At 42.8% G+C, this 14,577-nt stretch overlaps 1 protein-coding gene across 1 annotated transcript; it reads right to left on the bottom strand.

The window, feature by feature from the left end:
* Positions 1-2,819: 2,819 nt before the first annotated feature.
* LOC116068195 (protein transport protein Sec61 subunit gamma-like) lies at positions 2,820-3,965 on the bottom strand. The gene is made up of 2 exons (XM_031337437.1): positions 3,851-3,965; positions 2,820-2,920 (listed from the first exon to the last, which is right to left on the bottom strand). The coding sequence occupies exons 1-2, from the start codon at positions 3,963-3,965 to the stop codon at positions 2,820-2,822; spliced, it is 216 nt and encodes a 71-aa protein (XP_031193297.1).
* Between the last annotated feature and the right edge of the window lie 10,612 nt (positions 3,966-14,577).

The raw sequence follows: 14,577 nt of genomic DNA, 5'->3' as shown, positions 1-14,577 counted from the left end.
ATTTCACCGTTTTGATAGTCTTGTGTTTTGCAGAAGTGTTATCATACTGTCTGCAGCTAAAAATGTTATATCTTTTCTATTCGTATGCCTTGATTCAGGGAGAATTAGCTAAAACCTTTAATATAACACTGATAGAATAGGACCACATGCTAACTTCTAATTCACGAGTAGTGAATTAAATTTAAAATATTAAAATTTAAAATATTAAAATAATCACCTTCCTCCATTCTGACCACAACTCTGTGCTGTGTCTATAAAGATGGTCCCGCCCAACAGGTGTAGAAAAACGGTTAGTGTTTCTGCGACCTCTCCTGGTGAAAGATCTTTGTGCATTTGTCCGGAGGGAATGAAAATGTGCATAGTAGGCTTGGCACGCCACCTTGTGGAAGGAAGAATACAGTGCAGCTCACCTGTGTCTCCTGCCTTAATTACCTCGGTCATTCCAAAGCTGGCAGCCAGGGTGGAAAAGTATCTGGAGAAACAGGTACCCAGCTTTCGTCAACAAGGAAAGGCACACTCGCTCTGCAGCGAGACCCATGCTCGCCCCTCACCTTGACAAAAGTCCAAGGGTCTTTCGGTCCTATGGCATGGCTACAGAACCCCAGGGCACTGATGTCATTGGAGAACTTTCTCGCGTCTTCTGTCTGTCTTAGGGTTACCATTGCCGCGACAAAACATTACGACCAAAAGCAAGTTGGAGAATAAAGGGTTTGTTGGGCTTACTCTTCATTGTCGCTGTTCAGCATCAAACGAAGTCAGAACCGGAACTCAAAACAGGGCAGGGACCTGGAAGCAGGAGTTGATGCAGAATATTGCTGCTTACTGGCTTGCTCCCCATGGCTTGTTCAGCCTGGTTTCTTATAGAACCCAGGACCACCAGTACAGGGATAGCACCACCCACAGTGGGCCGGGCCCCCTATCAATCACTAATTGAGAAAATGCCCTACAGTCCTGCTCGCAGCCTGATCTTCTGAAAATATTTTCTCAATTGAAGTTTCTTCCTTTCAGATTCTAGCTGTGTTGAGCTGACATAAAACTAACACTACATAGTCCAGTGGAACACTGGCCTCCAAATGCCCAGCTAAAAGTTCTCTCTCTAGCTGTATCAGACATCACGGTGGAATGAACTCATTATCTGATTCCCATACTTGTTACAATCATCTAAGTAGGAACTTCCTCGTTCCATTCTGCCTGGCATGGTGGTGTTCATCTTTAGTCCCTGCATTCCAGGAGGAAAGGGGCAGGCAGATCTTGGGAGTTGGAGGCCAGCCCTGGTTTACATAAAGAGTTCCAGGCCAGCCATAGTAAGACCCTATCTTCAAAACAGAAACACAAACAGAAACAAACTCCCCCATTCCAGAGCTTCCATTTCAATGAGAGACACCATAGATGGATTTGTTGTTTCGGATACAGACATCACGAAGAGCACTGTGTGCTGTCTGTGTGCCAAGTGTAAGGTCAAACTTCATCACACCAAGAGAACATTGGCAAATTTAGAAACCTAGCAACAGGGTACTGCAGACAGACCCAGAGAATATCTCCAGAAGTCAGGTTTTTTTTTTTTTTTAAAGATTTATTTATTTTGCGGGTGGTGGTGGCACACGCCTTTAATCCCTTGGCTTTTAAACACTTGGGAGGCAGAGGCAGGCGGATTTCTGAGTTTGAGGCCAGCCTGGTCTACAGAGTGAGTTCCAGGACAGCAAGGGTTACACAGAGAAACCCTGTTTCAAAAAAAAAAAAGATTTATTTATTTTTTATTTATATGAGTATACTGCAACTGTCTTCAGACACACCAGAAGAGTGCATGGGATCCCATTACAGATGGTTGTAAGCCACCATGTGGTTGCTGGAATTTGAACTCAGGACCTCTGGAAGAGCAATCAGTGCTCTTAACCTCTGAGCCATTTCTCCAGCGCCAGAAGTCAGTTTATCCTACTATAACTGGAAACATTAATATAGAAATGTAAAACCCACAAAACTAATAGTTTTAGATGTGACATTTTGATTTTTTTTGTTTTTTTGCTTTTTTGGTTTTTTATTTTGTTTTGTTTTTTGAGACAGGGTTTCTCTGTGTAGCCCTGGCTGTCCTAGAACTCGCTCTGTAGACCAGGCTGGTCTCAAACTCAGAAATCCGCCTGCCTCTGCCTCCCAAGTGTTTAAAGGCCAAGGGATTAAAGGCATGTGCCACCACTGCTCGGCTAGATGCGACATTTTGAAAGCCACGTTCGTATAATTTATAGTGATGTAAGTAGAAATGAACAAGTTAGAAAATTGTCACATTCTGCCTAGAAACATAACTATATACGTATACCACAATATCTATCTCTATAACGACACTAAAGTGTTCCCAATGCTGAAGGCACTGCTACATCTATTTTAAGATGCCAGAAGTATAAGGGATCACTACATCATAGATCAGTCAGACCAGAAACAGACAGCAGCCTACTGAAGGCTTTCACTAAGATCAAAGATATACATCACCACAGAAAACAGAACTGATTTCAGTCTGTTTGGCCTCATGGTTATCTATACAAGAAATCTGTCCTCTTAAGTTAGGGTGAGTGACTGTATACCATTTCCCAGCAAGCAATTCTTATTATGTAAATGAGGGCATTTCTGTGATATCAAGTTAAAATTCCCTTTTTTCCTTCTTCTTTTGTTATGGAAAATGTGTTTGTTTTGCAATTATTTTAATTTAGAAATAGAAAACCTCATAGGAAGGAGGAAAGAAACAAAAACCACAAAGCATCCAGGCAACGTTTCATTTCATAAGCTTGTCACCCCCTCATTGGTTCACTTGCCCCATGATGAGAAAGGATTCAGCCACCCACAATAATGTTATTAATAGGGATATGGATCAGTTTCATGAAGAAGCCGATGAGTCCCATGATAACAAATCTTATAGTTGGATTGTCATTGGCTTTGCAAGTGGACAGGGCTCTTTGCCAACAGCCTGAAGTTGTCTAGCCCTCAAGTAAACCATTTCCTACTCCCATGTGCTAAGGGCTATCCTTTGTTCTACATAACATAAAACAATATTCAGCAGTGTGCTTAAGGCTTGGGGAATAAGCTTCTAATTTTCTAGTGTGTGGTAGTGGTTTTGGTTTTGTTTGAAGCAGGGTCTCGGGTAACTTAGACTGCCTTGCAATTTGCTATAAATGACCTTGAACTTCTGGTCTTCAAGCCACTTCCTTCATCGTGCTGGGATTAGAGGTGTGGGCCACCATCTCTAATTTATGCACTTCTAGAGATAGACCCCCAAAAGCCTCCTGTCCTACATGCTGAGTAAACATTCTACTAACTAAGCTACACTCCTGGTCATCTATGCCCCTCTCCCTGGCATCCTTTCCTGGAGTTTATCAAAGACTGAATAAGTAAGCTGTGATCTCCTATACTTGAATGATCACCCACTTTGTTTGTCTGTGTATACACTGCACACACACACAAACACTGTAGCTTTTTATGGCAGAAATAGTTGTTCACCAATGGATCTCCCACTTTAGCATGATGTGTGGCATGTAATAGGCTTCAATAAGTATCTGTCTGCTCAATGAATGGTCATATCTGTAAACACACGATTGACTTTCTTAATTTTTTATTATTTTTTAATTAATTTATTTATATTATGTACATGAGTACACTGTCACTCTCTTCAGACACACCAGAAGAGGGAATAGGATCTTATTACAGATGGTTATGCACCACCATGTGGTTGCTGGGAATTGAACTCAGGACCTCTAAAAGAGAAGTCAGTGCTCTTAACTGCTGAACCATCTCTCCAGCCCGATTGTCTTTCTTTAACTACCAAAAGGCTAGGCTGGAATAAAAAAAAAAAATCTTATAGCTGTACCCATGGTAATCTTCTGGAATTCTTTTCTATTGGGTTTGGTGCATCTTTTAACCAGCCAAACTGAGTCCTTTACCAACTGCCGACTTGCCTCTACAAACTGCATTACCTGATCCATGCTTGTGGCATGGTGATTTGAGAGCATGTACAGACACATAGCTTAGAAGAGAACTCAGTAATTCCTTTTCTTAATATTTATTTATGTTCTGCCTACATATATGCCTGCATGACAGAAGAGGGTGCCAGATCCCATTATAGATGGTCATGAGCCACCATGTTGTTGCTGGGAATTGAGCTCAGGACCTCTGGAAGAGTGGTCACTGATTTCAACCTCTGAGCCATCTCTCCAGCCATATAAGTAATTCTTATTGGTTACATAATTCTGCCACTCTGTGGTTTTTTAGTTGAGTAAACCCAGAGTTTTCTGTCTAGGAAATACTTTTTGGATTTTGGTTGGAACGGAGATCTATACCTTATTTGTGCCCCACCCCTCGTGTGTGTGTGTGTGTGTGTGTGTGTGTGTGTGTGTGTGTGTTTCCCTCTCTATTTTATTTTACTATGTTGTCTAGGGGTATGGGTGCATAAGGGTTGCATGTATATATGGGTGCACCATGTGTGTGCTGGGTACCTGCAGAAACCAGAAGAGGGCTTTGGAGCTTCTGAAAGTGGAGGTGAGTCCTGGGAACCGAACCCAGGTCCTCTGGAAGAGCATTACATGCTGTGCTGGTAGCCACTGAACCATCTCTCCAGCTTCCACCCACTCCCCAGCTCTGCTCCCTTACTCCCAGCTCTTCTCCACACCCCAGTCTTCCCATAGCCTCTTTGACTCCACCTGCCACTCACTGCTGGTGTTCCCTGTGCAGAAGAATATATGCCATGTACGTGAAAGCTAAGAAGCCTAACAGATCAATCCCTAGGGTTTACATACACCATCTATGTAAAAACAGAACATCCCTGCAACCACAGACTCCCTCTGGGCATAAGTATGGCTATGAATACATCCATACCTTTTCTTCTGTTTCATCATGGTCTTCTCTCTCCAACTGACAGGAGGGAGGCAAGTAGAAGCAATGGGGCCATCTCTCAGGTTAATAGGAATCAGGTCTCTGTCTCTGTCTCTGTCTCCATCTCCCTCTCCCTCTCCCTCTCCCTCCCCCCCCTCTCTCGCGCGGCAACTAATAACATTTGACACAAAGGGCAAAGAGAAGAGAGTATGTCACTCTGCTGTGTGTCTTCTCATTTCTTCAGGACAAATGCATGAATATCCATTTACCAGAAAAGGAAACCTAAACACCATGTTTAATTTTCCACATATTGCTTGGGGACCTTCTTTGCATGTGGCACAGAGCTGTACTCAGTATAGTTCTGTGATATATATATATATATATATATATATATATATATATATATATAGTGATGGATTGTATATGCTCTGCCCAGGGAGTGGCACTATTAGAAGGTGTGACCTTGTTGGAGTAGGTGTGCCACTGTGGCTGTGGCCTCTAAGACCCTTATTTTAGCTGCCTGGAAGCCAGTATTCTGCTAGCAGCCTTCAGCTGAAGATGTAGAACTCTCAGCTCCTCCTCTACCATACCTGCCTAGGTGTTACCATGCTCCCACCTTGATGATAGCGGGCTGAACCTCTGAACCTGTAAGCCAGCCCCAATGATATATTGCCCTTATAAGAGTTGCCTTGATCATGATGTCTGTTCACAGCAGTAAAAACCCTAACTAAGACAGGGATCTTCTTTACATGTAGCACAGAGCTGTGCTCAGTATAGTTCTGTGGTATATATAGATATAGGAAATAAATAAACATAAACAATAAATAAATTTTGTGAGTGCAGGGGTGAGTGAAGTGTTCCATGGTGTATATATGAAAGTTGGAGGACAAATACAGATGTACAGTCTCTCCTTCTTGGGGCATCCCTTCCACATGACCCTCTACGTGAGGATCCCAAGGATCAAACCTTGATTCTCAGGCTCACCATCAAGTGCCTTTACCCTTTGAACAATCCCACTAGCCCAAGGCAATTTATTTGTCTGTTTGAGACATGGTTTGGCTATGCATCCTTATCTGAACTGTACATCACTATATAGAGCAGTATGGCCTCAAACCCATAAAGACATAACTGCCTCTGACTCCCTGGTGCTGCACAGCCAGTCCAGGATTATTTTAAAGCACTGTCAGTGAACACTTAAACTCAGGGAAACAACCATGTATCATCTCACCCGGCCTTCCCTGAAGGGGCTGGGTTAAACAAGCACAGAGGGATCTGTGTTGTCTTTAAGGTCAGTGCCATCAATGCCATTATTTGAAACACACACACACACACACACACACACACACACACACACACACACACACCTTAGTTAAGAGTTTTACTGCTGTGAACAGACACCATGACCAAGGCAACTCTTATAAGGACATTTTATTTAATTCAGGCTGCCTTATGGTTGTCATCAAAGGCTGTCACTGGCCAGTCTTATTTGGCAGAGGAATACAGAAGACGTAGCTTGCAGCTTCTGGTACCATCATCAGCTTCATGGGAAACTGAAGGCTTATGGGAGGAGTGAGCAGGGCTCTAGAGAAGTGGATTGCCATCATGCAAAGGCCCTGGGACCAGAACTTTACCAAAGGGCTCTTCTAAAACAACCCAGAAAGTGAAATGCATCAAGATGATCCTTGATTCGTGAACACTGCCTATTCCTATTAATAGGCAAGGATGCAGTCAGGGTCCCTAGGGTCTGTGTCTATGTCTGCAGTGTAAGGGGCACACGCGTAGCAGTCATTCCAGAGTCCCACTGGCTATCCTTCTGAAGCATCTGCTGCTGCAGTTCCCCCATCTCTGCTCCAAAATCAGACTGCAGAGACTCGCAGGGAAGGCTCTGGAAACGTTTCCAAACATCCACGTGGCCTGCATCTGGGTATTTAAAAGATAATAACACCTGCTCATTTCTGAAGAGAAACGGAGGAGCCGTGAATCTGGGAGACAGGGGAGTCAGGGAGGAGACTGGGAGGAGTGGAGGGAGGGGAGACCGCAGTCAGAATGCATTGTGCGAGAGAGGAATAAATCAAAAGGGAAAAATAGAAAAAAGATAACGACAGTATTTGTTTGGATGGCACAAAAACCCTCAGGGACAGTCATGATACTCTGGTGCACAGATGGGCCTTGAAGAGCAGCAAGTGTTCGCTGGGCACTGCTGGGTTGGTCCCAGTTTTCTTAGTTTAGAATGTTGCTGTGTAGGGGGATAACTAAAAACTAGTTCCCTAATTGTCTCTTGATTGGGTCAATAAAGACGGCAGAAGCGAGTCTCTGGGTAAAGGATAAGGCAGGATTTCCAGGCCGGAGAGGAAGAGAAGGGAACACAGAGATAATTGGGTATTCGGACCAGGCTGTGGAGTGGATAGGAAGGGGCAGATCGTAACTCTTGGGCACCGATAGTCTGTAGTAGCCTCCGTATGCGGAGGCGCTAAGGAGGATGGGGCAGGATATTATTTCCCCAGCTGTTGAATGATCTGGCTGGTTTTAAAATATTTTCCATCTGCAGCGACTCAGGTGGGTAGGAGAAAGCGGACCGCGGACCGGATAGTTGGTCCGTGGAACTCCAGCAATAGCTCCGGGTGTTCTCAGGAGGGACGATTGTTGGGAGGCTTGGCAGAGCCCGCCGGAAGAATGGACTGGATGGAAGTGGAGCCAGCAGCTTGATCTCGGAGCTAAGTCGTGGGGGGGGCTGCGGCACCAGGCAAGGTGCAAACGTGCCTTTTAAAAATTACATGCAACATTGCTGTCCTTGGGTTTCTCATCTATAGCTCTCACCGTGTAGAGAACCGTCTCCTCTCATCCTGCCTGCTCTAGGACTTCCATCACAAAGGCATGTTGCATTTCATCAAAGACTTTTTTTTTCTGCATCCATTAATTTCAGCTTTCATTTTCTCTTCCTTCTTGCCATCTAGTGGGCTTATGTTTGGGTTGTTCTTGTTTTTCCAAATCTTTGCGCTCTGTTGTTCAGTCATTTCTTTATGTTCTTTCTGAAATGTCCTAATGTATTCAGGACTGAGTAGCTCCCGGAGGCTGTATTGTGCTGAGTCTTCATTTTCATTTGGTTTCAGGAAATTTTAAAAATTTCTTTCTTGATTTCTTTTTTGACCTATGGTTTCATCTCCAGACCCTGGGGACCTGATGCCCTCCTCTGTCCTCTGAGGGTACTAGGTACACACATGGGGCACAGACCCAAGTGCAGGTTGAACACACATAAGCATAAAAATAAAAACAAAGAGGAGTGAGCCTCTAAATCTCATGATCATTCTAAGAGTGCTACTATTATTTATTGCTAATAACTATTAACCTCCCCCCCGTATGCTTGTTCTTTCTAAACCGAACTTCTTAAGGCTGGAATGTGAGGCTGCATCTTTCCTTACTAGGTTTTGAGCCAGTGATCTAAAACCTAACTTGTCATCAATGCATACAATGAACACTCCTGTCACATGTTCACCTTAACACAGGAAGGAGGCTTTTAATCAAATGTCTTTCAAGAATGCAATTAGCTGGGTGCTGACAACAGCCACGCCCACCTTTAATCCCAGCACTCCAGAGGTAGAGGCAGATGGATCTCTGAATTCTAGGACAGCCTGGTCTACAGAGCAAGTTCCAGAATAACCAGGGCTTCCCAGAGAAACCACATCTCAAGAACAACAACAATAACAAAAACAACCAAGCAAGCAAACAGTAAACCAAAAATACAATTAATATGCAGTTTCAATATCTGCAAATTAGGAATGTCATAACTGCCATAGCTTCCGGGTCTCATATTCTTTGTTGTCTGTTGCACTATTAGGATCTGAGTTGGTGTCAATCAGGAAATTCCTTGAGGAACCTGAAAGGGTTCCAGGAAGTGGTAGGTTGACCAGTGTTGCATGATTAAAATGCATGATTGATTAAGTTAATTCAATTTAGTTTTTATTTTTGAGACAGGGTCTCACTGTACAGGCATGCTGGCCTTGAACTCAAAGATACACCTGCCCCTTCTTTCTAAGCACTGGGATTAAAGATGTGCAATAGTACACCCTGTGTGCATTTCATTTTAAATGAGAGAGAATCCTTTAATCAAAAAATTAAAAAACTCACAAAAAAATCAGTCTTACTCACACACACACATACATTTTAAGCTATGGGGAATAAAGTTTACTTTGGTAAGTAGTGTTAAACAAAATTAAGTTTCATATCCCAAATGCACATATACCAAATTTACATATGTGTGCACATATATACAAAACAACAACAAACAAGAATAAGGAAGTTTTCCCTTATTGTTGTTTCTCTGAAACAGTTCGAAGAAAAAAATTTTGGTACAATTTTATTAAACTGTTTTAAAAGCAAGCACTTGGGCCCTACAGTTGGTTTAGTAGTTAAGAGCAATGCTGGGGCCAGAGAGAACTGACTCAACTCCATATGTTGTCCTCAGGTCTACACACACACACACACACACACACACACACACACACTAAATGAATGTTATCAAGAATAAAAACAGCAGGGCTGGAGAGATGAGTTCAGGGCTGAAGGTTCTGAGTTCAATTTCCAGCAACCACATGGTGGCTCATAACCATCTGTAATGAGATCTGATGCCCTCTTCTGGCTTGCAGGCATATATGCAGGAGGAACGCTGTATACATAATAAATAATTTTTTTTAAAAAGAGTAAAAATAGCAAATAACAGCAGGTACCCTTTTTTAAAGATTTATTTATTTATTTTATGTGCACTGTAGCTGTCTTCAGACACACCAGAAGAGGGCATCAGATCTCATTACAGATGGCTGTAAGCCACCATGTGGTTGTTGGGATTTGAACTCAGAACCTCAGGAAGAGCAATCAGTACTCTTAACCACTGAGCCATCTCTCCAGCCCTGCAGGCACTCTTTTTAAGTGTGCCTTTTATTATTATTTATTTATTTATTTATTTATTTATTTTTGGTTTTTTGAGACAGGGTTTCTCTGTATAGCCCTGGCTGTCCTGGAACTCACTTTGTAGACCAGGCTGGTCTCGAACTCAGAAATCTGCCTGCCTCTACCTCCCAAGTGCTGGGATTAAAGGCGTGCACCACCATCTCCTGGCTATTGCTCCATTTTGTTTGTAGTACTGGAACGTTCCCTGTGCGTACAAAGTAAGAGAGTCTGACTCATGCTCAACTTGGACTTAAGAAGTTGAACTTGGACTGCAGAAGCAAATATTTTCTATTACATTGCACATGCACTCTCTGTGACGATAAATGTTTGCCTTGCCATTTTTATTTTTGCTGCCATTATTATCTGATCATAACAGATAAAATCTCAAATGCTCTATAATAAATATTATAATTGTTTTATGGCTTTTTGGGAGGGCCTCAAGTTGTTTGGAGAGTCTAAAAATACTCCGATCGTATCTCTCCGTTCTTTGCTGAACATCTCAGAAAGCCAGAGCTGTGCCAGAAGTCTCCTAAGGGCGAACAGAATGCCAGCAGTTGGGATGGTTTCTCGAGTTTTCAGTCCCACGTGGCAGGGAGTGAACTGTGTGAGCAAGTCTCCCATGTTCATGTTGCAGTCGTGGTTCGGTTGTCGATGTCAGACTGTATTTCAGTGAGTGCAGAATGGCTGAAACCAGCAGGTATATATGTCCCTAAGAATGATTGTCATTGAATCTGGGAGGAATCTGAAGGAACAGAACAAATGGGAGCTGAGCAAGGATCACTAAAGCATCTCAGGTTCTACTTCTGGTCCTCCTTGTCCCACTGGAGCCCTGAGCATTGAGTGAGGTGATGCCCTGAGCGCGTGCATACACACACACACACACACACACACACTCACACACACACACACACACACACACACACACACACACACACACACACACACTCATGGCAGGTGAAGAGTCAGAACTACAGCCAGAGGGGGTTGTGATTGTTCATCTCAATTCCAATGTATCAGATGTGTATATGTTGGAAGTTAAATGCTAACAACAAAAGAGTCTTAAAAATGTATGAAGTAAAATAATTACAATAAGCTACTTAATTATTGAAGACAATTAAGCTAAGCTTAGAGTAAGATGCATGCCCACTGTCTGCACAGTGTACAGCAGTGGAGGCCTGTGCTTGACATCCCACTCTGGCTCACACGGTGCAGCTTCCAGTCATGGATGTCTGTTAGTAGTATGTGTTCTTGAAGTGGAAACTTCTGGTTTGTTTTGATAATCAGTTATGTCAAATGATGTTTTGCTGGGGCACGCAGGTGAAAGGATGTCTTGCTAAAGCAGACACACAAAAGAATGTTTTCCTGAAACAGATGAAGGTGAAAGGATTTTTGATAAAGCAAACACGTGAAAGGACCCATGATGAAGAAGTATAAATATGACCCTGAAGACAGTGAAAGACAATCACTGAGCATTGGTTTGATTTGCTCCACCATTGATATTCTTAGTTAAAGACACACATGTATTCACCTTATATAGTGTTGTTGAGCCCAACTTGTGATAATGATACCATTCAGAGAACCTTGCCCAAGAACTGGTCATGAAATTCCTGCCGCAGCTTGCTACTTCTGCGGCCTTGCCTCAGGCTGGTTGGAGAGCCTTGTGGTTTCTTCAGGACTGAACTACAGCTGCTGGTTCATGGCTTGTGTCTACCTGCCTAGAGGACTGATCTGCAGGTGCTGAATCATATTTGGTGACAGTACTGAACTGCCGCCAAAGAAGATCGACCTCACCCCCAAAGAACTATTGCTAAACAGGTCCACTTCCCCACATCCTAATAGCTTTTCTCTTCACTACCTCTGCTGGGTGGTGAGCTAGAGGAGAGATTGAACCTTTATTAAAAGTAGGTTGCAAAAAAAAATATGTATGCCTACATGCTCTGTGCAGGTGCATCTTTCTATTTTGATTTTGAAAAAGGAGCCAGTTCTCTTCTTCCATCATGTGAGTCCCTGAGAATCAAACTTACATCACTGGTGTGGTAGCAGGTACCTTTACCCTCTGCGTCATGCCTTCAATCCCTGGAAACATACTCATACATAGGCAACCTAGCCACCTGTAACTCCAGTGCCCTGGGTGACATATTGAGTGTGATGATGCTACTGAAGCATGATGTATTCCTGATTGCATTACTGGTTTTTCAAGACAGGGTTTTCCTCGATAGCCCTGGCTGTCCTGGAACTCACTCTGTAGACCAGGCTGGCCTCGAACTCAGAAGTCCGCCTGTCTCTGTGTCCCAAGTGCTGAAATTAAAGGCATGTACCACCTGATATGCATTCTGATCCATCAAAGGAAAGTTAGCTTTCAATTATTAGCACATAACTTATGTATTTATTTTATCCCCCCCCCCCAAATTAGCAATAAAACTTGCTGGTGAACCAGAAGGTCAGGCAGGCAGGACTATTCTTTCCTATATTTTATCCATGTGTACCGGGCATTAGACTCACTTATTTGTATAACTTTAAACATGATTTTCTTGTTTCTAAACTTAATTACAACACTCTCACCTTATAGTATGTGTGTTCTGGGGCTGACTCAGCTTTTCAGAAATTGGTGATTGTTGTTCTCCATGAAATTAGCTTGTTTGTTTTTTATCAGGGTGTGATTATGTATCTCAGGCTGGCCTTGAATTTGAGCTCACAGTCCTGTCAACCTCCTAATGTATGTTTACATTTGTGATCTTCCTACCTCACCTCCTGAATGCTGGGCTTATAGGAATATGCCAATATAAAGGTAGCATTTAAAACAGCAAAGATGGGCTGAAGAGATGGCTCAAAGGCTGCCTTTTAACTCTAGTCTCAGGTGATCCAATGCCTCCTGTGGCTTCCATAGTCACCTGTATCCATGTACACATATTACATATGGACTCACACATACACATAATTAAAATAGATCTTGGAACTGAAGAGATGCTTCAGAGGTAAGAGCACTGACTGCTCTTTCAGAAGACCTGTGTTCAGTTCCCAGTAAGAAGTCCACAGCTTACAAGTACCTGTAATTCCAGTTCCAGACATCTGGTATCATCTTCTGGCCCCAGAAGGTACCAGGTACACAAGCAGTGTATTTATGTACTTGCAAACAAAACACTCATGCACATAAAATAACAATAAAAATGTAAACATCTTTAAAAAGTAAAAAACAACAAAGGGGGCTAGAGAGATGGCGCAACAATTAAGAGCAGTTATTGCTCTTTCAGAAGACCCAGGGCCAGTTCTCAGCATCTGGGTTCAGTTCCCAGTACACAACTCCAAGTCCAAAGACTCTCACACCTTCTGATCCTCTTGGATACCTTGTATGTACCTGGTTTGCATACATACATATAGGCAAAACACTCATATACATAAATAAATAATTTTTTTAAAAAATTGTAGAAACATTAGAGATCTTGAAACAAACTCCCAATAGATGCCATGTCTCTAAAGATGAATAATTCAGCTGGTCTTGGTGGTACATACCTGTAATCCCAGCACTCAAGAAGTTGGAGCAGAAGGAAAAGTCTGAGTGGAGACTTTGTCTCTAAAGTGCTCAGGACCAGGTAGGAGAGCTCAGCGGGGAGTGCTTTGTCAGCATACATTGAGGGAAGAGGAAGCAGGGTCCAGTGGGGAGGAGAAGCCAATTTCCAGTTATGATTTAGTTGGTTTCTGTGTGAAATCTGCAGTCTTTAGCACCTTGAAGAATCTCTCTCTCTCTCTCTCCCTCTCTCTCTCTCTCTCTCTCTCTCTCTCTCTCTCTCTAAGAATGCTTCTTGAGCTGCTGCCTGCATCCTTCTGAGGTGGAAGCTGTGTTAATTTGCCTGATGGGGCTCCATTCATTATCCCAGACGAGGCCTGAGCTTATTTATTTCTAAGATGTATACATACTCTCTTACTGCTCACAAGCTTTTGTTTCTGGTTCTTGTGAAAGGAGAAGAGGGATTTATTAGAGTTCCCTTGTTTTGAATCAGAAAGTCAGAGTTCTTGTAACAGTGAAGACGTGTTTAACCCCGTTGTATAAACGAACTCTTCTGTGCTTTGTTAGTAACACAGCCTAACTGTTACTGGACAAAGTGTGATAGTATTGGGCTAATGCAGACTTTAATCAGAGGATCACTCTAATTAACTTTTTAAAAAAAAACTTTTCAGTTGTTTTAAAGTGAAAAGGAAATGGCAGGAACATAGAAGTAGTCACGCGCCTTTGCTCTGCCGAGAGGCTTCCTATACGTTTTGTTAGGTCTCAAAGAAACTCAGGACAAACGGCGGGCTGAGTTACTTAGTTAACACAGAGCATTGCAAGTACCTGTTACACGGTCATCCTGGCTAGCATTCCCTGTTGCTGCCCTACACTTCTCCAGCCCCTGAGCTTTGCTGCTCTCCCCCCAGCTTCTCTTGCCTATATAACACAGCCACTTGGCTATGGGTCCTCCTCGGCTTCTCTCTGGCCCCTTTCTCTTCTCTTTCTCTTTCACTCTCCTGCTTTCCTTTCATTACCCAGTTTAGTCTGCTGGCCATGCTCAGTCTGGACCATTCCAGATGCCACTGGCTGTGCTCTCCCTGAAATTTACAACAAACCTTCGCCTCAATCTTGGATCTGTCACATCCTCATTTTTTCATTCATAGTTTTTTAAATAAGGAAACTGTGTGTCTTGCAACGTGCTCTGTCCTACTGCATGCACAGTGATATCTATGTAAGCTACATGGACAAGAGGCTAATGGTTTGTTTTTTTTTTTTTTTTTTTTTTTTTTTTTTTT

Source organism: Mastomys coucha, unplaced genomic scaffold (assembly GCF_008632895.1).
Source record: "Mastomys coucha isolate ucsf_1 unplaced genomic scaffold, UCSF_Mcou_1 pScaffold22, whole genome shotgun sequence".
Classification (NCBI taxonomy): Eukaryota; Metazoa; Chordata; class Mammalia; order Rodentia; family Muridae; genus Mastomys; species Mastomys coucha.
This window is presented reverse-complemented; position numbering and strand designations above follow the sequence as displayed.

What these genes read in the sequence shown, in the direction of transcription:
- LOC116068195 (XM_031337437.1), bottom strand. Translation starts at nt 3,965, where the DNA reads ATGGATCAGGTAATGCAGTTTGTAGAGGCAAGTCGGCAGTTGGTAAAG. An exon ending in ATTCCAGAAGATTACCATGG is followed by an intron (nt 2,921 to 3,850) that starts GTACAGCTATAA and finishes CCACTTGCAAAG; the next exon opens with CCAATGACAATCCAACTATA.